We start from the raw sequence: 23491 nt of genomic DNA, 5'->3' as shown, positions 1-23491 counted from the left end.
ACCGTCCCTGGAGGTTTTCAAGATGAAGCTGGATGTGGCACAGTCTAGTAACCATGGTAGGGTTGGACTTGATGATCTTTGAGGTCTCTTCCAACCCAGTTGATTCTATGATTCTAAGTAAGTGGTACACAGGCTAGAAATCCCTTTGTCGTGTTCAGTGGTACATTAACAGCTTTTGGAAATGTGAAGACTCAGTCATAATATAGTAAGATATTCTCCATTTCCAAAGTCATAGAGCAGAAAAGCAAACTACAGAACACAGGTTAAACAGCAGTATAAAGTGCACAAGCACATTTACATTTTTATGGAAAGAAATTACCTTTGGGAATGTTTGTTTTATTTTGTGCAAATATATGCAGTATGAATTTGTAAAACTCTATGGAACTTTTCTAAAACATGGCAGAGAAGTCCTATCAGATGTTTGAAATCCTTTTGCTTCTTGTTATAATTCTGATGTCACAAATACATTCAAAAGGAAAAACTTGCATTTCATGCTGTTCCCTAGTCTTATGGGATCTTCTTCCTCAGTCTCAATGACCGAGTTTCTGCAAAGTCACAGACTTCCAGAGGAAGGTCTTTCATCTTCCATTTTGCCCCAAATTTTATCCTTATTTACAGGTGTTCTTAGATGTCCAACTCTCAAGAGGTATTGTATGTAATGTCTCGAGAGCTGCTTTTTTTTTTAAATTATAATTATTTCATGATCCCACTGAGATTGTAAGTTGTGCACAACTACTTTCTCTCTGGACTCATGTTTCTTTGCAATTTTTTACTCTTCCCTGTGCTCTGTGCTTGGAAATTTTGTGATGGCATTTTTCTTGATTTCTGTGTATTCCATAGCATACCTTTAATTTCACCTCCAGCCTTCAGGCTTCATTTAAAAACCACAAAAATATAGCCCCATTATATCTGCTAGATGAATATCTGCCTGAGTCTGCAGTAAGGCAGAACAAGACCTCCAAGAGATAACACTGCTCTAGGCATTTTGGTAAGACATTACCTTTGGTATTTAGGATTTGTGTGGAAGGAAGAAAACAGTTCAGCAGATCCAGCTCTGACATATAAGTGGAAGCAGCTTAGCTGTGTCTTGCTATTTATCAAACTGCACCTGCAAGGAGAGAGGAGACCCATGCCTCAAGTCTTCTTGGTTATAAGTTTTGTATTCTAATTAAACTAGCTTGAGCTCATAAGGCAGTAACTTTTGGCCCAAATTGGATTCAGCACAAAAAAATGCTTAAGTATTTATAGCACCCCTTTGTTAATCCTGAAACTCTGTACATTTGGTCATGTATTTTTTTCGCAAGTAACACTCCTACTTCTGGAAATTTTTGAAGTATCAGAATGGTTGAACACCCGAGTTTAGGTGTTTGTATGTAAGAAAAATAAGTAAGATCTCATTACAGCCAGTTTAGATCTTAGATTGAACTCAGCCACCTGATTGTACATAGAGCCTTATGAGATGATGCTCTAGCATGTATGTGATATGTGCATGGAGATGGCATATGAATCACAGGTGACTTACACCTTTCTGTACTGAAAAATGGAAGCAAAGTGGGATAGTCTACTACTATGATAGAGAATTACCTTATTATAACTGGGAAACTAATGTAAAAAGTCTTTTGAGTATAAAACATTGATTTTAATTGAAGCATTAATTACTTACCTGTCAACAAATATTTCTTGCCAAAATCTAAATCGTGAAGATTATTAGGAAGAAGAGGCAATGTCTTTCTTAAAGACAATTTTTTTATAGTAATGGCATCCAACAGTCTGTTAGACCTTTGCATTTTGTACAGAAAGAGTTTGCATTACAATATTAATTCTTGCTGGAAAATAAAATGATAAAAGTGATCAAAACGTCACATTCTGCATTTTCCTTGATGTTAACTAAATCAAGATTTTACAGTAAAAGATAGTAATTTTCAATACCAGTCAAAGCATCTCTGGCAAGAGGTAATTGAAATTTTTCTCATGAACACTAGACTTAATAAAAATTGTGGTAACAGTTACTGACCTTTTTCAGGATGTAGATAAACCATGTGCACTACATCTCTTCTTTCCATGAATCTTAAATAAACAAACAAACAAACTAATAAAGCAAAAACATTGCTCTTTGAAACATCAGTTCTCCTCAAACTCATAGACAAGCAAGGGCTTAGCTAAAGGGTTCCATAGAATGCTTCATTAAAGACCAAATTACAACATCCTAAATTCAAATGAAAGTAGTCTGGATATCTGGAAAGTCTTAATGCGGTGGACCCCAGAAGTGATAAAGACATATTCCTGAACAACAAGGAACTTATTTGTGCCTGTTTTGGGGGAGAAAACAAGTTTTTCTGAGGTGAGGAATATCTCCAATTAATTTTAACAATTCTTTCAATCAAACAAAAAACCAACATGTAATCATGCCAGCTGTTGTCATCCAGAGAATTTCTATATGCAAGTAAACTTAAGTATCTCCTAAAATTAAGCAGTGGCCAAGGCACACTTCCCATACTTAAGTATATCAAGAACAAATTTAGAAGAACATTACTTTTGTGTAAGCCTGGAATTTTCTTCCTGGCAAGGGACTATGCACTGTTAAAACAAATTGAGGAAGAACTAAGAAAATTGTATCTTTGGCAAGGCGTTTAGTTCAATTTTTATCTTCTTTATTTTTTATTCTTTTTTTTTTTTTTTTAGATTTTGCTCCTTTTGCTAAAATCCTGCTATGCTAATGACTTAATTCCTGATAAAATTTCCTACATTTGAAAAATAAACCAAAATCAAACACCAGAGATGCATTGAATGAGTGCTTTTAAAAAATATTTTCTATTTCAGTCACCAAGTAAGTCTGCTTTATACGAAGACACCATAATGCGAAGACATAAGATTCTCCTCTGCACTAAGCTGCAATCCTATGAGTTTTCCTTATTAAATCAGTCTATCTTTTAATTATCTTTTAAGGGAAAATGCTATATCAAGAGCACATGTGATGTATGTGCATGCTGTTGCTCCAACTGGGATCCTGTGAGCTGGAAGAGACACAGATGGATTTGCCTGTGTTTTCTTCTTGCCAAGAAACCAAGACTAGAGGGCTGAGCCAGAGAATGCAGCAACAGGGTTGAATCTACTGACTTCCCTGTGCTAAGAGGTCCCAGCCAAAACACTGGAGACTAAGAGATGTAAGACTCACTTGACTAAGTCTATAACTTGGTTTGACACCCTTCAAAGGGCCAACAGGTGTGACATGTGTCATGTTTGACACCCTTTCTTGACTAGTAGCTGAAGACCAGAAGAGATACCCTAAGGCATCTAAAATAAATTTATGTTTTAGGCTCTAGTGATAACACCTGTGTTTTGGCTAGCTAGATGAGGGAGCTTAACCTGCAACTTCCATATCTACAGAGGTAATGTCACTGACTACAGTCATTACCAAGTTGAGTTGTCTCACAACCCCATGGCTTTGAACTAAGCACAGCTCTGCTCCGTGGGAATTTACTAAACAGGTTTAGATATAGCTGGAAGCTACCACTACTCCCACTCACTAGTTTAAATAAAAGTATGTTTATTCTAGAAAATAATAAATAATTTCTAAAAGGCTAGCATCCCTGTTTTGCAACCAGGTAAGGTAATACAGCATCATGAATAGCATTTTTATAAACTGTACCTGTAATATGAAAAAAAAATCATTGTACTGTGCAAATAGGTGGTATTTGAGGGGGTGTGTGCGTGTGTGGTGTTTCAGAGTACTATCTGGCAACAATAATTATGTACAAATGCCATTTCTAAAGTAGGTGGAAAAATCTGCGAAAGATTATAAAATCCTTTTAGGGTAATAAGCAATGCCAAGAAGTTAGGTTCTCAACAAAAATCCTTCGGTTATTCACTTCCTCTTAATTTACCCATTGCAACTAATATTTAATGGATGATTTTACCTATATATCTATACAAAGACAGAGTGTTTGGATGTTTTTAAGCTATGTTACATAATTATTTCTACATATACAGAAGTAGAAAAGCAACATGGATTTACTGAAAGTGATTATTTAAAATCATACTCTCTCAAAGGAACTAATGAGCCACAATCTTCAGGCTTGAGTAGCTTTACCACCAGATGTCAGTAGCCTACAAATTTCAGTGTGAGATTTACCACAGTCTTCTTCAACCATTTTCCTCAGTGTCATTTAAAGATACAAAATAATACCTTACATGGATAATCTTCTTGTGCTGTGTTTTCTGGGCTTTTTTTTTAATATGTAGAGATACTAAAATTTAATGAGGAATAAGCAAGAAGACCATTGTGCTTTCAATTTACTTGTAATTTTGTCTATGAATAGAACACTCAGCTCTGTCATATGGGCAGAAAAAGCCTGTAATATTTTCACTTCTGTTAGGTTTTTCATTGATGTTTATTTAACTTACAGTAAACAGGTGTGATGCCTGAACTTCATAGGAAGATTGTTTACAGCTATTTTTAGCACATGCTGATATGTATTTCGGGATAGAAAAATATGTCTAATATCCAATTTCAGTGTCATCACAGCACTTTTATTGAATACACCTGTTTGGGTTTTTTTGTGAATGTAACCATTTAGGTAGAAGAAAGATTCAGTTTGAGCTTCAGAGACCTTTTGACAATTATAATGCTTCAACAAGAAAGGATAAGTACATTAAGTTAGTTTAGTCACATTTTTCAGTTTGAAAAATTCCTACAAAGAAATAGAGCTGAGATGATTGCACTTTCAAAAATTCATATAGAAAAAAAGTATTTAAAAATAATAAAAAATGGGTTTTACGTGACCAAAAAGTTTAACATCAAACAAATCGAATGCTCTTGAAAAAGTCTCTTTACCTGAAACAAAGATGAAATTAAGTTAGGTCACATGTAAGTCTAGTATATGAAGTCAGAACTGCAGGTGCCAAAATAAAAACATATCATAAGTAAGGGTACCTTCTTGTAGGCAAATTAGAATTTTAATACTAGATTTCCAAGGCAATACAGTCTGTTGATCATGACTTACAACATTTATCAAATTGAAGTGTAGCACTAGATTATGCATTTGTTGTCCCTGCCTAGCATCATAAATAAAACTCAGAAGCAGTAGCCAAAACAATGCTGGATCAAACAGATTTGTTTCCCTACGGAAGGCTGTCTATAATAGTTTTCTTCATTTTTTTCCCAGATGCATAAAAGAAAACAAAACTATAGAACTGTTAGAAGTACTATGACCCTAGAAAGAGATGCAAATTATGCAGTCTTCTCAGTTAGCCTCCTGGGAAAACCTGTGACACAGAGTTCAACTGTAATCTTCTGGAACAAAGTCAAATTCTCTGCATGTCTATTCATAAATACCTGTTCGACAGATCTGGCCCATATACTGGTCCAGCAACTGAGTGGATTTTGTTTCTCAAGAATTTAATCCAGTTAAAGAGATTAATGCAGATAACAAACTCTTACTGCTTCCCATGGCACACAGGGAAATCTTTGGTAAGAGGAGATAACTTTCATAGTTAAATGACTCTTTCAATGCATGTGGCCCTAAATTTTAATAAAATTAAATACAAATGGTTACATGAATCTGTATATATTTGTCAAAATGCAAAAAATTCACATTGTGCACAAATTGAAATGCATGACATTTATGAGTACTGTTAATCTTGTATTTTAAAGAAGGACTTTTTTAGTCTCTTCTCCTAACAAACGTTTTTTCCTAGGCAAAACAATTAACACCTCTTATAGTTCCCTTAAGGATATCATATAAATTATGGCATGAGCTTACATTATTACTTTCAACAAATTTTTTTTGGTGAACTTAGTGGATAAGAGCTTTTTTATTATCAGTTGTTTGTCCCAGATGAACACTCCTTAGGAAAATATATTTTGACTAATATTATTATTTTTAAAATACTTTTAAAGAAAAACAATAAATCTCAAATATCAGTTGAAAAGTATTGCATAGCACACATTTGCACAGGATTTACAGTAACATGATATGTATAAACATTCCCACAAATAATTTTACATGAAGAATATTGAAGCATGATAGAAGTTTCTTTAAGGAGTTCTGAATTTTTTCCTTAGCTAACATCTTCTCCACAGTCTTCTTCACAGGGTACCTACATTACCACACATTTGGATAATCAGGCAGAGAAGATGCCAGGAGAAGCATGATGAATAACCATGGAGGGACTTAGCTGGGTACAGTGTCACGTTTGCACTGAGCCAGATAAGATTAACCCCAATGCCATTCTCAGTCACTTACAGCTGAAGCAAAGCAGACTTGCAGAGATGAAGGTGGGAGCTGGGCCCAGCAGTGGTTTCCCAGGGGCAGTGATGTGTGGGTGAAGGGACACAAGGAAAAAGGTTAGGGGAAAGCAAGCACGAAGGCACAACACCTCTGGATATGCTCTGGAGGCTGTGCAGGGAGGGAAAACAGTATTGAGCTTGTTAAAGAAAGACAGAAAAATATCTGCTTGCATACATACATTCACTTGTTAAATGCTGAGAGAAGTCCTAGGTACTAATATGCTTAATAATTCTGTCAGGATGTTTGGAAGATTTGAAGGGGGGAAAAATGACACTGAAGGCCCAGAGGCCTGCTGTTAGCAGAGAGCAAAACAAGCTGAATAGGCTCATGAACAAAAGTCAAAGTTGCTATTATTTCCACATTTGGTTCTTATCATTTGCACAAGTATCTGATGAATATGGTAGAGTAAAATTAAGGCCATTCCTTGTGTGAAAAAATTTCACCTAATCATTGAATTTCCTATTTTTCTTCAAGAGCAGCATTAATATTACTGTAGCACAGAGATTTATTCTCTGACTACAAACTTCTAGGGAGGAGGGGATGCATATGGCTGGTTCAGCATAGTGGATGCCAAGTAGCTAAAGAGAATTATTAGGGCAAAGAAGTGGCAGCTCTTCAGTGAGGAAATCGAATGCTGCTCACCACCTATAGGAAAAGCATTTTCCTCTGGGTCAAGAATGAGTAAGATAAGATGAATTTAAACTAGGAAAGAGGAAAAAAGAGTTGTATGCCTCAAAGACAAAGTCCAAAACAACCATCTTTGTAACACATAGAAATGACCAGGTGCTCTAACTGAGAGTGATGGGGGTGTCGTTACAGAATTTGGATGAACCATCCTCAAAAATGAGCTAGTTTAGACCTCAGAGTCCTAGATTTACCTTTCTCCTGTAAGAACTCTCTTATTTATATCTCTTAACATAATATTTACCCATACAAGGACTTGCTTATGGCTGATTACTAAGAAACTATGTCAAAAGCCTTTTGGATACGTAAATAAGTTGGTAATAAGAGAGTGCTGATAACCACATGGCTGCTCACACCCTCAAAAGACTTCAGCGGTTTTGTTAAATCACTTCAGCTTATAAAAGGTGTGCTGTGTCTTCTCAGGTGTATTTGATTTATCCAGGTACCCAATAATTGTTGGGGGGTTTTTTACTGCAACTTCTAAAACCATAATTGTTGAATAAAAATAATGGACTTACAGACCCACAGAACATCGGAATAATATCAAAGTCTGCAGTACCTCAGCTGACTCTTCTTCTACAGCTGGAATAGTATAATAGTGTACTGTATATTAAATAATAATCTATTTTATCAGCCTATTGTATTTCCGTGTAGGTATATTTAAAAGATATGAAAAGTGCAACCACTTAACTATTGAATTGCAAAAAACCCTAACATGTCTCACATGCAAACACCAGATTTTCTAGACTGCTCAACCTCAAACCATGGCTTTGTTCCCCTCTGTTAGTGAAAAACAACATGGCTGCAGTAGGGCCAGGATTGCATCTATAGCGGTGATCCTCTTCTGCATCGTCCCCTGAGCTTCTTTAAATTACACGAACTCTACTCAGTTGTTCCATGCAGCTGCATATGTGACACATCTGCTCTGCCATCATGTTGCTCATGCTGGGAAGAGAACCTCAGAACACATGGCCAGATGACCAGCAACTTGGTCCTGCTCTGGCAATGACATGAGACTTGGAGCCACAAGTTTCTCTCAGCCATCTGTTCCTTTAAGGCGAAACATGGTTTTGGACTGTCCAAAATCAGTATGTTCCAGGCAGTATTTGCCCTTTGTACCTTGTCAGAAATCCTCACTGCTCTTTAAGTCTTAGTCCTGTTTGGCATACCTGTACACAATTCTTTAATTAAGGTACAAGTCCTGAGCTCAGCCTATTAACTTGCAGATACGCCTTACTAGGAAGGGAAAATCTTACATTTCCTTGTCCCTGTCTTGCTTTTTCATTGTACTCATCCCTGTTTCCAGGCATGCGGTACATCACCACTCAATGGCATTGGTGAGATCTCCCCTCCTCAGCAGCAGCAAGTTTAATGTTGCTTCGGTTCCAATTCAAATTATGGCACAAGGAACATCATGTCATGGAGAAAAAGCAAATAATGAAAGGAGAACACAGGTATGAATTAAACACCTTAATGAGGTATTCCTGCCCATATGAAAACATGAAACGTGTTGTTTCATATTATAAAAGATGGCATCAATATGAGGCATTCAACACTGCCTTCTTGATCTGCTTAATCAGTTCAAACCAGAGAGCTGATGAACCTGACAATTTTCCTCTGTGTCTAACCGCGTGACTTAGTTTATTATTCCGAAAGACTGAAGTTGTGAGGGTGTGATTGTACATGCAAACTAGACTAGCTGAATTATAAAACTCCAGGAATTGATTTGCATGTTTTAACAGGAACATTAATTTGACGAGGATAAATTTGTTTCCTGATGAGATTTGTTCTTAAATTAATATTTATCCTTAAGAATAAATACACATGAGCAAAGCTGTTTGAAAAATGCAGGACTTACATTCTCAGAGACCAAAATATTGCTATTAATGGCAGGAAAGTGATTCATGAGTATCATTTTTGTGGATAACTGACCAAAAATTATTTAGACCCTTTGGAAAACCTAGTTCATATCATCACTACTTTAGCCTACACAGAACTTCTGGCTAGAGTATCTCAACATGCAGAACCATAGGATATTCATCCAAGACTCTTGTAATTCTATTTGTTTTTTAAAAATATTACTGCTGAAGGAGTTACACCTGCCACCAAACCATGCCCTTCAGCCACGGAACATTCAGCAATGCCAATTCAAAGACCAACTGGCATGATCTTTCCTGGGGCTCACATTTATCTGATCAGACTCCACTTTACATGGGACAGAGTCCACAGTACCTTGTACAACGTGGGCAGAACTCTCTTCTCGAGTTAAACGTCTCCTTGCAGAATAGCTGTGAATCCGGCTGATGCTTAGACTACTGCAAGCCAAAGATGATCTACTTTTCTGCTAGTCACCAGATCTCCCACTGCACCAGCAGCACCACTTACTTGTCACCAACATTGCTAATAACTGTTAAACACAGAAGCAACCCTTTGATGTGTTGGAATCCCCTGCAGACACCTGAAAGAATAAGAAACTGTAGTTGAAAATCTCAAAATTCAGTAACTGCTGGAGTTCCTCCATTGTAGAAAATATAAGTCAGAAGAATTCATGTGGGACAGAGAGCTGTTAAATATATTAAGTGCTCTGAACTTCTCTTCAATTGATATCTCCCCAAAATGGAGGCAGCGCTTAAATGTGATATCACTTGACGACATGAATTGACTGCCTGCTTAACAATGTACATTTGCAGGGTTTCTGTGCAACCCAATGGAAATAAAATGTTGCTTTTTTTTAAAGAAAGAGCTTGTATAAACACCCCCATTCCTTCTGCGATGAAATGCATTATAGTCTGCTCTTTTATTGTTTATGAATTATGCTGTGTGCCTCAGAAAACCAGCCACATTAATACTTGTAGTAACCCAGAAGTGAATAAATGCAAAATGCATTGGGTCTTGATGATGGAAAATACTCTCTAAACTGTTGCCATTGACTATTATAGGCAGTAGAGTACATAAATATTCTGTCCTAAAATCTACTACACCAATCATGGTAATGTTCAGTAAATGTTTATGATCAATTCATTCATGTTACAATTTAAATAATTGTACTAAGTTAAGATTAATAGTTGCATATATTAGTAAAAATTAATGATTAGATATAATTCCAGTTGTAGCTGAAATCCTCTTACTGTAGCTCCTGTGGGAAAAAAAAAGAAGAATTTCATTCAGTATTTAGAAACATTAAATTAGCAAATAATTTCTCTGCCTCCTGCTTTTAAGTATACCCCCTAAGTACATGATACATTGGCTTCAGGTATGAGGCTGTCTTGAAAACTCCCTTTCTCTCTGCCCTGGTGCAGACACTCAGCCCCATGTCTGCAGTGCACTGCTCTATTGCCTAAACCATGCTGATTGAACGTTTTATGTGCTTCTGATGGAAACAGAAATACTGGTAAGATCCTGCTGTGTGATAAAATAACCTTGTGCAAAGATCCCGAGGTGCTGTGAGTGGGGGAAAATGAGTGGGAAGCATTTCTACCTCAAATAATTTTTTGGATCTGTTTTGTAACATGCTATTAGCACTAATGATTGGGCATAGTAAACTATGAAAAAATGCAAAATTGAGTATCTAGGTCTGGAAAATTCTTAAACTGGATTTTTCATTTAACTGCACCCTTTTTGTGCAACAAAAACCTACACCAAATAGATTGATTTACAATGGGTTTTCTTGTTTCTGAAAAACACAATAGTCACAGGTTTAGACTAAGCACAGAAAAGTCTACAGAAATCAAGATCCATGCTGCCTACCTCAGGAAAAATCAGCTTAGGCTCTCAACAAACAGAGAAGAGTCTGGAATAAACCAAATATGTGCAGACTTTGAAGTGAATCAGCTATGACTGATGTGCTGTGCTGTGGAAAGCTCCTCTACTCCCTTGCTTGTGCTGCTGCTGAAGCATTTTTTACCATTATGACACATGTTCTCATCGAAAGCACACAAAGAACTACATAATAGTAACTGAGAAACAAACATATTATGGCACTGTATTTCAAATAACTTTCCTTAGCTATATCATGTTATTTGGCACAGCTATAGATTTCTCTTAAGCGTTTAAATTACTTTGCATGCCCATAAGTAATGTAGTATTGCTATCAAGGTTTGAAAGTATTAGCTACTGTAACATCCAGGAATCAGTATCAGCAACACACAAACTGATGTCAAATCAGCTTCTGTTAGGTTGTTCCAAATGACACAGCAGTAATGTGAATCTTTCCCAGTTGTTCTTTTGACTGATATGTTAAAAATATAACAAGTATGGCTCATGCTACCTATACTATAAAATTCTGCCCCTAGGAAATATTTCACTCTCTTATTCTTAGGATACATAATTTCTGACACTAAATGTTGATTAAGAGACATATTTGAAGCAATCTGTGCAATAGCAATAGAAAGAAAAAGCTTCTTCCATTTCTGGTTAGAAAGACTTGTCCAATATAGGCAAAGAAAAAAAACTACTCCACACAAAGAATTAACAAGAACACAAAGTACACAAGTGTGTTTATTACATTTTTGCAAGCACTTTGTTCTACATTTCAAAAACGCCACCATCAAGCTGTTGGCACATTTATGTACAAAACAGATTAATTGTAATGCCTGCTACAAAGCATTCTTTGTGAAAATACAAACTCTAATACCAGAGAAGAGCCAAAAGCATTAACATCATTACATGAGTTTAAAAGACATCGTTTTAAAAATCAGCACAAACATTTTAAGACACAAAACTGAAACACTACAATATAGAATCCAAAAAGAGGTTCCTAATACTTTTTGCAGAACTGTAATACCGGTACTGCACATTATCAGAAAACTGTTGACCCCGTAGGACAGCCTAAGTGTAAAAAAAAAGACCCAAAAAAAAACCCCCAAAACCCCAAATCAAAAACACAACCAAAAAACCCCAAAACAAGCAAAAGAAAAAAAACAAAACTCAACCAACTAATACTACTTAATGCATTATCATGCCACAAGTAACTATAGTATTACCTTCTACTTACTACAAGAATTGTTAAAAATTACTGATGATGCATGACTAGTAATAGTACAAAGAAGAGTTTTACTCAAGAAGTTTTATTAGAAATGCACTTACACTGAGAGAGAATTCACAATGGTCCAATAAGTGCACAAAACTACCTAAGATTTTTAACACTGACAAAAATGTCTTGTCAGGCTACATCACTTTAAAAGACACTTTACAGCATTCTTGTAGCATTAGAAATAGGCAAAAGAAAAAAAAAATCCACCAAATTTGGTCCAATAATACCGATCTTTCTTAAACAGGGTTTTTTGTTCTGTTTTTGATATAGGTAATTCTTTCAAATTAAGATGACCTATCTTTCTGATAACATTTTCCTATCAAAATAAAGGTTCAAATATATTACTACACTTTCAAATAATAAGCTCTGTAGTGGTCTTTCACCTTACTTCAACGTAATACAGGTAAACCATTATGTGTAGGAAAGCTAGAAGCCAAGCTATAACATTTATGGAAGTTTCCTTTAATATATCCTTTACAGTTCAGACAGGTGCAATCCATTTAAATTTTTAAAGCAGGTAAAAAGACATCTGACTCCTACGGTCACTGTATTTTTGATATATTACTTTCATAAATGTAGCTAAGCGGTAATTTCTTACATCATCACATGAACAGCTCCAATTTAGCATAACCATCATTGAATTAAAGAGAGATCATTCTGTAAAAAACTATGAATAACTATATCACTTAATTAACAATTGTCTATATACCATAACTCTGTAACAGGTAGCCGTGGTATTGAATTCCTTCAAAAGGCAAGTGGCCATGCATTGTTAGCACCACGGACTGCATGCTCACAATACAAACAGGAATTATCACCCATGGAACTTGGAACGAGAATATTGTTTGAAAACATCAATAATAATACAATGTTAACAAAGATAAGAAGCACTTTTTTCTTTTTTTTTTCTTTTTTTTTCTTTTTTCACTTTTTTTTCATTTTTTTACCCACTATTACAAATTTAGAAATTGCACCTTTGATTGTTTAAAATGTTCTTAGGACCTTCATTCAAGTTGATCAGGGTCCATCTGGCAGTTTTTCCAAATATAAAGGAAAGTCATCAGAATGTTTTCTTTATATATTGTACATCATGTACAATGGTCCCTTTGAAGTATACCTGTAGTTAAAGTAGTTACTGAACTCAAAACTAAAAAGTATAAAAAGCTACTTTTTTTTTCCAAAAACATATAAGAAACAATGCAAAAGGTGTTATGCATAACACATACAAAGTGATTAAAAAAATCAAACACATAGTTGTATTTGACAATAGTTTAGTATCCTTGATCTATTAGAACTAATTAGCTTAAAAGGATTCAGGAAAGGCTATTTAGGAGCTTTGTGGTAGAGAATGGTCACACGAAGTAAGAACTAATTAAGAAACCAAGTGCTAGACAACCAAGAATTGTATGTAGGTGATATGTAAGTCACCCAAACTATCTTTTGTGAGAAGCACTTTCAATTGTTTTTAAAATGGTTGGATGGCCTTTAGTTAAACAACAAAGCATTCACATGTTAGGAAATAAGACAAGGTTTCTTTTATGTGTAAGCGTTGAGCCGCTCTTTAGAGCGAGTAGAATGAATATCATGAAGCTCTTGTTCCTCCTTTGATTTAATATCCTCATATTTTTGCATTCTGCAAGCATCTTTCACATAGGCCCAGTTGGCAGACAAGACCATGAGATAATGGACCTGTAAGAGACGTAACACAGAGTTAGGACCCAATAGAGCTAGTCAGAATAGAGCACGTTCAAATTTGAAAGCTACAGGACAGCGATTAGGTTCTCAGCAGCAGGAACGAGGCATTCTTAAGTCAAGAAGTAGTACAGCCCCATGATGTGAAGCTCAAGCTTGAACTTCATTAATCCTCAGATTAGTCATCTCGCAGCTGTTACTGTTACTGTGACTAGTAGTTAGTAACAATGGTTATAAAAGAAAATATTTCAATATCAACAAATCATCTCTGCATTATTATTTCAGCTAGTCTGCAAATGTACAAGTAAAAATGCCTTCCAGTTATTTATCGGAGAGTTTTCCCTATTGAATCCCTACTTGTTAAAGTGGTTGCTTAAAACAGAAATATACTGCAGACATATCTGCAGTTTTATGATTACATATCGAATACAATTAAATTTATTTTTTGTTAAACTTAACATTGCCTTTCTATTTAGCAATGACTTCTTTCAATTACAACTCTACCTATTTAACCAGCTAATCTGACAAAAAAATTGTCAATTATTGAAAAATAAGTTCAGTTTGGAAAAATCTGACAAAATATAGTTACAGAAAAACTAGATGCTCTGTTGACTCTGTATTCACACAGTAAATAAGAATATTAAATAATGCTATTCAGCTGGCTTCTGCTAGGACTCTCTAGACATTTATTCCTCCCCTGGGAGGCTTTCAGACACTTTCTGAATAGAGTATCACCTAAATTTATGATAATTAACTGCCTCAGAGGCCATGGACAATTTCCTGAAATCCAAAAGATTCCACTTGTCCTGAAGAAATCAAGAAATTATATTAGGATTAAAATAGTGGAAAATGGAATAATAATGAAATAAATAATAAAAAAACTCCTTGAGATTACACAAATTCTCCGGTTTATGTTATACTTCTGTAGCTATGATTATCTTAGATCAATGCTAAATTAACAGATCAATTATAATACATTCTTTCTCTTTCGGAAATGCCAATGTTGGCTTTTTTTCCACAAATGCTTTTTTGGCAATTGTTGCTGATTAGTGTAGGCGAATGTGCATTTCTTAATCTGGATAATTAAGATCAAGGAAAGCATTCTGAAGCCCTTCAAAGGATCCGATATTTTTGGTATCTTTTTTGTCTTCCTGATGTATGTCAAGCTTCCAGTTAATCCTTATTTGAGGAATACAGATTGACTTGAGAAGCCATAAAACAAAAAGAAGTAGTTCAGAGAATCTGTCCTCTAGGAAAAAGACAACAGAAAGTAGTATTTCTACATATCTTTTGGAGATTTTTAGTATCTATAGTGCAACACTAGCAACACAACCTGTGATGACAGTACAGGTGTTGGAGATGGCAGCATGTAGTGTGTCACTCTGGGACACTTTCTGGTCATAATTTAGCACACAGGAAAAAGAAATGTCTTCTATCTATCTCAACTGTTCCAAAAGATTTCACCATGAGTAGTTTCTGTATCAGACATTTCTAGATCAAATGAGAGATCCTAATGTTGAATCCTCATTGTGCTAAATGAAATACACTAAATTTCCTCCACAGTTAAACTACTGAGAAAAATCAAAATAAGCAGGCTGGTAATCCTAATAATTCTGTCATCTCAGACAATTACAATTTGCATCCAACCAAAACAGGAGTGCTGGTCATTTGGGGATGAGATTTCAAATAAAAAATACAATCTGAACATTGAACAGATTGTAGACATCAGAGCCCTGGAAGTGAGTGGTATCTGAGCAGTGTATTCACATCTTCCTGCCTTTTAAAACACATATGCCAGAAAACTGCAACTCAGGAATGTGTGATGACAATGGCATGATATGGAAACATTTCTTATTCTCACAAAATATTTGATAATGACCCAGTAAGAGACAAATTTATATTTAGTGTCTTTCAGTTTCACTTGTCATTTTTCTTTTCTTAGTCAAAAAAAATGGACAAACTATTTTGAAGGTACATTGGCCACAGTTTGACCTTCATTAAACTCCCATTCTTTGCCCATCCTTCCTTTAAAATGGTAAAGAACTAAGCTTCTAGAATAACTCTCAAAGCTCACATTCCCTGTAAATAGGAAGACTTTCCTGGAAAGAGCTACTTTAGCTTATATAATCTCAAATACATATCCATGTTTTATAATGACATATACATTTTACAGCCATGCCACCTTTGGCTTTTTAACACCAAGTTCGTAGATAACATTGCCACACTAAGGAGGTCATCTCTAAGTGGGTGCCTAATTGCATTTCACAATTCCATGACCTGAATATCCTGAAGCCAATGGGGCCCCACGTCAAGGCTTATTTAAATTGAAGCAGGCAACTTCCATAGTCTGCCTCGTGATGTCTCAATTACAGACATATGCAAGCTTCTTTCCACACCTATGGAACTTTCCTCCCTAGATTTCTTCCTAAAGTGAAAGTATGCTTCAGCCTTTCAAAACTGTACAATTGTAGCTAGGCTAGGAGGAGGTTTATTGCTTTGTTTGTTTCATTTTTTTCTGTTCAGGACATGTCATTATGTCCACAGGTTCCAAGTCTAAATAACTTTTTTACTTCCCTTACATGCATCCAATATCATGCAGAAGAGCACAATCATACTGGGGAGGGGGACTAGACCACTTTTACATTTCCCTTATTCCTGTTTCAGGAGATTTGATTGCATCTCCATCTTAGAGGACATAATTTATGTGGAAGTTCAGGCAGAAGAGTACTGCACACCTTGTAACTTTTGAGAAAGGAAACTGCTTCTCCTAATTAAGTTTTTCTGTAGTAGTTTTGGGAAAACATCACAGATGAGTTTCTTACCGGCTTTACAGTCAACTCTTTGGAATGCTAGAGTTTACATTTAAGCAACTTCATGTCTTCTGACACATCATTAACAACAGTAAAACTAATATGTATTACTACAATGATCTTTTCTATGTCCATTTATTATCCATTCAGCCATAAGAAAGGACAATACTGTTCAGAATACAAATAGAACAAGTTAAATATGATTCAAAATCCTGGCTATTTTTCCCATGATCAAGACTCACAAAAAGTATTTACAACATAAATAATTCTATCACTCTTTTTCCATCTTGGGCTGATGTCTAAGAATAATAAATTTTAAAAATACACTATTTGACATTTTCCTTTGATGCAAAATAAATATTTCCCTGACATATACTGTAAAAATAATTATGAGGTATTCTCTCCTGCATCAGTCCTAAGACATAGGCCATTTCTCATTTTGAACTCCAACTTTGCAGATTAAAGAGGCAGCTAGTAAATTGTGAAAAAATTCTAACATTCATATACAAATCTGAGACCAAGAGAGAGATTAAAGTAGTAGACATGGGGAAATTGTTACTTGCGACCAAATGGTTTTGCAAATATTAACAATTTTTGGGATTTTTTTGCAACAAATGACTAAATTTTTGTACAATATATTTTGAAAATACAGTTTCGTGAAAAGTATCATGGGGACAGATGGTCTTAAGATTTATAAACAAGCTGATTCTTCAGTGAATTTTGTAGAGTCTTAATGACATTAAAGAGTTCGAGACCTCTTCAGAGATTAAATAATCTGGCACTTGCAAATGTCCATAAATCCAGAAGTGAGGATATAGTAGAGGATATTGATGTCATGACTTAAAACGTCATTTCAGAGAGCAGATTTTACCAATTCAGTTACTCAGCAGTCTCACCGATGATGCACTACTATTACTGATTGGTCGTAAATACAATATACTTACCACTTGATCAGATGGACTATTCTAGTTTAAAGTAACTGTTTACAAGAAATGTTTTAGGGCTGCATTAGATTTGTAAGCTTTCTCTTTTGTAAAGAACTGGTATTTTTATCCCATTTTCTGTTAAGTCTTGTTGAATTTCACAGACATGGAGATTTGCTGCTGTTCGGAATATATACAAACATCATCAATTCATATTTGTGATTATTCTTGCAACAGCACATATAGTGAAGAGCATTGCTTCTCCAGTGACTTAAATAGCTTCTGCACACTTTGTACCTCACCCTAGCCCACTGCTGATATATTACCTCCATCTACTGATTTGAGCATAAGATCTGGGAAAAAAAAAAGATATTTTCTTCCTAGATGAGATATTTAGGACAACAAATTCATTTTCCCTCCCTTAAATTATTTTTCCCCTTAAACAAGAACCTGCTAATATCTGCATGTTCAACTAAAAATTCTGAATTTTCCCTTGTGTCCTGTCCCTTGTCTTTGAGTTACTGTGTCAAGTGTGAAGCACACTGCTTAACTTATAAATGTGGTCTGGTATGCTAGTTTTAGAAGTTACCACCATCAAAGAGTAGAATGTGCTAGTCTTCACCAGTTACCTAACAGATCACAATGGTAGGTTAAAAACAAACAACTTACTTAAAAAATTGAAATATATATAACACATTTTCAAAGATTTCATAAAACATGCATTTACTGGCATAAGGGATACTATATAATTTGCTAGCAGTCAGAACATTAATTTATATTTCTGTTGAAACAGTGTTATTGTGCCTGTTCTGCGCAGTCACAGAATCCAATAGAAAGCATAGTTGGGTATGGGTAACACTTCAGAAATATGTGAATAAATACGAGCCATCAAAATGAATTCCTAGTGGATTAGTGCTTGGTGTAACATATCTATAGCATCTTTGTTATGGTGAGCTTTGAATGGTTTTAAAAAAACTTCATTGAAAGTATCATGTATTTAAACAACGTGACTCAGTGTACCTGCTTCATTTGCTTTCACTGAAGGTGTGTTATTTTTCACTGAATATCTTTTGGTGGCTATTCTGATTCAAACTATACTTTGAAATGCAGAATTGTTATCTGAACAAAATAGCATTTGATAATTACTACTGAATATACTTCAAAACAATAACAGAAAGCTAATGATACCTTGGATATATTTTCCTAACATTAATGATATATTATAATAATTGCTATTTGGTCACCATTTTTGCAGCTGTAATCAGAAAAATATGAGTTTGGTAAATGAATTAAATTATTCATATGAATTGCATTCTACTATTATACCTATTTGTGGTCTTGAAAAAAAATTACATTGCAAATATATTTTTCATTTAGCTATCTCTTCTATGTTGTCAGGGTGTCATGTAATACTGAAAAACTGATAGAGAAGAACAAAAAACCCAACATTAACACAACAGGAATACTAGTTTTTTTATAAAATAATTTCTTTTTTCTTTTATAAATGCAATTCCAAGGATAAAAAATCATGGCCCTATAATTCAATCAAAAATTACTAGTATAAGTAGTAACAGTAATCAGCACCACTAACACTTTTCTTATGAATGCATCAGTACCAAGTAACAGTCATTTTTCATTTCCCATTCCAGTGTGTATAATACAAACCTACACTGGTACAGAATTGTGAGTCTAAAAATATCTTGATGTTTAAGCAGACACACAGGCAAAAGACAGACGAGCAGGGCATTAGCTCATACACTTTTTTTCTCAGTGGAACATTCTCATTGGCAAAATGTCATCAAATTAAGGTAATCTTCATTATAAAGAAGTACAAAAATTAGTCCTGACAGAAATACCAATGCATTCACATATATTCATGGAACTGACAAAAAGATTCTGCTCCAAAAATAGCAGCATGGCAAGCTTATGAATAGCTAGAAAGGCAGAGACCACAAGAGTATAATAATATGGTCATGACACAGACATGTGAATTCAGACACTTGTCTGAACACTGCAAGAGAATAATAAAAATTCATAGCATGTACTTAAAGGTGGGTTTTTATTTAAAAATGTAATAATTATATTCTACTTTAAAGGGAAGACATCAATACATTAAAAAAAAAGGAAAGAAAAAGATAAGACAGGACTGAATTACAGAATTATATTTTAGTAACAGCATTGAGTGATAGTATGGAAATTGAATAGCTGATCCTAAGTCAGAACCAGGATGTATTAGCAATTCAGATGAGGAATAGTGTTGGGTAGCTTACCATAGCAATGACTGCTGCTCCAGCTCCAGCAAGTGCCACAATGAACAAGTGGAATGTCATGTTTAGCTGCAAAGAGGGACAAAGAAAGGGACTTTCATGGTTGTACACCAAACAGAAACTGAACAAAAAGACAGAATAACATAGATCAAATAATTACCTTCCTGATGTCACCTTCTATGAATGTAATGACTATGAATACTTTTTCCAAGAGATTTACATGACTACATGTCATTGTGCTTGTGCTGGTGCTTGTTTTCTTATGATACTCAAATCATGGAGAAAGCATAACTCTATTTAAAAATATAGCATTTAAATATTAAGAAAATGAGTAATTTAAAAATAAACATTCCAGCACCTCTTTTTTTGTTACCATGCTACAATACTACCTTACCAGATCTTTGTTTGTGGTAGGTTCTCTAGTGGCAGAGACAGCCTAAGAAAGTCCCATTTTGCCTTCATTAACTCTAGCTTTGCATCCTCACATATTGATCTACTTTTCTCCCAAATTTGCCAATAGTGATGTAATATAAACCAGTAATCTAAACATTATATTGCATATAAACCATGTAATATAAACATAATCCAAGTGAATCACTTTCTTCACCTCATCCCAAAGCAAATTATTACATTTGCTTTTAACTTCAGTGACCTGGTTTATGCAGCTGCTACAGAGAGTTAACTGCAACACAAGAGTCGCATTTTATTAGACAGTTTTAGCATAAGGGAGGATTTAGTACTTCCACTCCAAAATTTATTCAAACATAGTAAGACCCAGTAAAACATTTAGCAAAGCACCCTCTGACTTCAGAGTCATCAACATTTTAGCCTCTCTTTTTCTTCAAGGTAGAGGTAATTTTGTTTGCCCTGCCTTAATCCTTTATCATTTAAAAACAAAATGAGAAAACTCAGCTATGTTGAAACAGGTGACATTTGCCCTGGGGAAAAACTACAAAGCAAAATGTACTAAGAGTTACTATCCTAACACAGTACAAGGTTGGGCCAAATCCATTTGAAACCTTTACACTCCTGTCACAACAGTAATCATAAGATCTTCAAGCAGTGATTCATTATATAGACCTATTTATTCATTATGTAGCAGGTGCATTAGATTTCAAAAACACCTCACTAACAAAGTACCTGACAATGGAATTCTTAAAAAAAATCCCAAACAAATAAACCCCAGGTGTATTTAGAAAACAAAAGGCTGGAGAAACTGCACTGACCAAATTTGGTACATGGCAAAAGACCATGAAAGCTACTTCCTTGACTGTATTTTTCACTGTGATTTTATTCATCACCATAGCCAGAATTAAAACATTAAGACAACACGTCAGCTACTTCCTACTATAACATATACTATGGATTTGCCAAAAATATCAAATTTATTCACCTCATTAGAGTCACACATCTTGATGAAGCTTTCTGATGAGGTGCAAACCTTCTTTTCCTCTCCAACAGTTACAATACCTGGAGCAGAATAAATATTCACATTAATATTCCTAGTACATAACCACTTACTTCATACAAGCGAGAAAAATTAAGAAATACAAATTCTTGATTGCTTTGCAGAACTTATTTTAACAACAAAATCTGATTTTTGTTGATGATCAGTGGTCTGGAGTACCTCTCCTGTGAAGGCAGGCTGAGAGTTGGGATTGCTCATCCTGGAGAAGAGAAGGTTCTGGGGAGACCTTGTAACAGCCTTCCAGTACCTACAGAGGGCCAACAAGAGAGCTGAAGAGGGACTTTAAACAAGGGCATGTGGCAATAGAACAAGGGGTAATGTCCAAACTCAGAGAGGGTAAGTTTAGATTAGATGTAAGGAAGAAATTCCTTACTGTGAGGGTGTTGAGGCATTTGAACAGGCTTTTCTGAGAAGTGGTGGATGTCCCATCCCTGAAAGTGTTGAATGCCAGGTTGGATGGGGTCCTGAGCAACCGGATCTAGAGGAAGGTCTCCCTGCCCATGGCAGGGGTTTAGAACTAGATGATCTTTAAGGTCCCTTACAACCCAAACCATTCTAGGATTCTAGGATAATTTTAGCCATCTATTTAGTAAAAGCCCTAGTTCAAAACATGTAGGTAATATTTTTTCAACCATTTTGGAAAATACCTCCATTCTCCATTTTGATCAGCGCAACAATCAAAACACTAGAAAATTATTTGCAACCAATGCATACACTTACCATGTCCACAAACATTCTCTCCCCTCATGTGGAGAAATGTGATGCATATTGTTTTCAGATATGTTGATCTGGTACAAAGCTTCTTTCACAATTTATAAAAAGCATTCCCCAAACATGTACTTAATTGCAATAATAGTTTATCTGTCACCAAGAATAACTAGAATCTGCTACCTTGCTTTCTTTAGCTAATGTCCACATACTGATGAAGTATCTAGACAAAATCAAAGACTAGCTCAAAGAAAACTTCATTAACTCATTTATCATGAAAAATGGTAATTCTTTCCTATAAGTAATCAGTGGTTTTTACACTGAAACTACTGAAAACAGGTACAGTCACAGAATACACACCTTACACGTTAGTGTTCTAAGCACATTCTAAATAGAATTAATTAAAAAACAGGCATGAGTATTAACAAAAGAAAGGGTCATATAAAAAAGAATTAATACTCTTGATGGGATCTATACAGGTAATTGCTTTCTCAATTATGTAGGAGAAAAACCAAGAATATAAAAAGCCAACAACCCAAACAACTTTTTTTCCCCTCATGAAAGCAAGAATATCAAACATTTTATTTCAGGTTAATTTAAATGTTTGCTATGAATGAAAATTTAATTTCCAAGCAATACAGCATTGTTTATATCTCAAAAGAGCAATTCAAACTTTACTGTGATTTTATATTAGGCCAAGGCAACTAAAGAAAGGCAAGAAACTGATGACAGCATGATTACTCAAAGCTCTGTGGGCTGAGAAACTATCAATGCCAGAACATCTAGAATCAAATCAGTCTTGTGGAAGAAAGGAATTGAATTATCATCACTAACACAAGAATTCTCAGACTTTTTAAGATTCCAAATCCCTTTAAGTCCAATTTTTTTATCTCCTCAAAACACACATACGTCCATATCCCCACTTTTTTCTACCCTCCACCATTCAGTCTTTAGCCTCACACTATTTCACTCTCTCTCCACCACCCTTTTAGAGTCTTACTATTTGTATTGCTGATCCTCATAAAAGTTTTGAAGGCAATGAATCTTGTCCTGTCCCAATTCACCTCTGCAGAGACAGATGATAACCTAGGATCTCACATCTCTAGGGCAGTATCCTACCACAAAACTAGAGATCTGCCAGATAAATGACTAATTAAGTCTTTTAGACAAGTCCCAGCTATGCCAAAAGAAGAGACTAAACAGAAGCCCCAAACCAAATTTTGAGTACTCGAGGAAGAATGACAGGTTGACTCAATTTTGTCACACCTGGAAATTCAGTTCATCTCGAATGCACTCCCTTGACTAGAGGGGAAAAGGAAAAGGATAAAAAGAGATGATCAACCATTGTTTCAGAAACATTGAAAGGGTTGATTTCAGATATATGTAAACCAAGAAATGTTATGCTTTCTTTTATGAAATATTGTTTTATGTTCAGTGTTCATCATTCACATACCATACTGGCGAAGATCCAAGCAGAGATTAGCTCCATCCACCACAGTGACATTTCGACAAATGGTCCACAGATTGAAGTACATGTAAACAGGCAGAGAGGTGAAAGCTGTAACGCCAAGCCAGGCCAACATAAAGATGTATGTCAGCATAATAAACTGCAGTAAA

General features: G+C 35.2%; 1 protein-coding gene across 1 annotated transcript in view; it reads right to left on the bottom strand.

Moving 5' to 3' along the window:
• Nucleotides 1-11453: 11453 nt before the first annotated feature.
• GPM6A (glycoprotein M6A) overlaps nucleotides 11454-23491 on the bottom strand; it is a 121940-nt gene continuing 109902 nt past the window's right edge. Inside the window, exons 4-7 of the mRNA XM_009075254.1 lie at nucleotides 23328-23481; nucleotides 21092-21168; nucleotides 19702-19767; nucleotides 11454-13695 (exon numbers count right to left, since the gene is read on the bottom strand). Of these exons, the coding sequence (XP_009073502.1) occupies nucleotides 13543-13695; nucleotides 19702-19767; nucleotides 21092-21168; nucleotides 23328-23481 (450 nt within the window). The 3' untranslated portion in view covers nucleotides 11454-13542. The remainder of the gene's footprint in view (nucleotides 13696-19701; nucleotides 19768-21091; nucleotides 21169-23327; nucleotides 23482-23491) is intronic.

This window comes from Acanthisitta chloris, unplaced genomic scaffold, assembly GCF_000695815.1.
Source record: "Acanthisitta chloris isolate BGI_N310 unplaced genomic scaffold, ASM69581v1 scaffold6825, whole genome shotgun sequence".
Classification (NCBI taxonomy): Eukaryota; Metazoa; Chordata; class Aves; order Passeriformes; family Acanthisittidae; genus Acanthisitta; species Acanthisitta chloris.
This window is presented reverse-complemented; position numbering and strand designations above follow the sequence as displayed.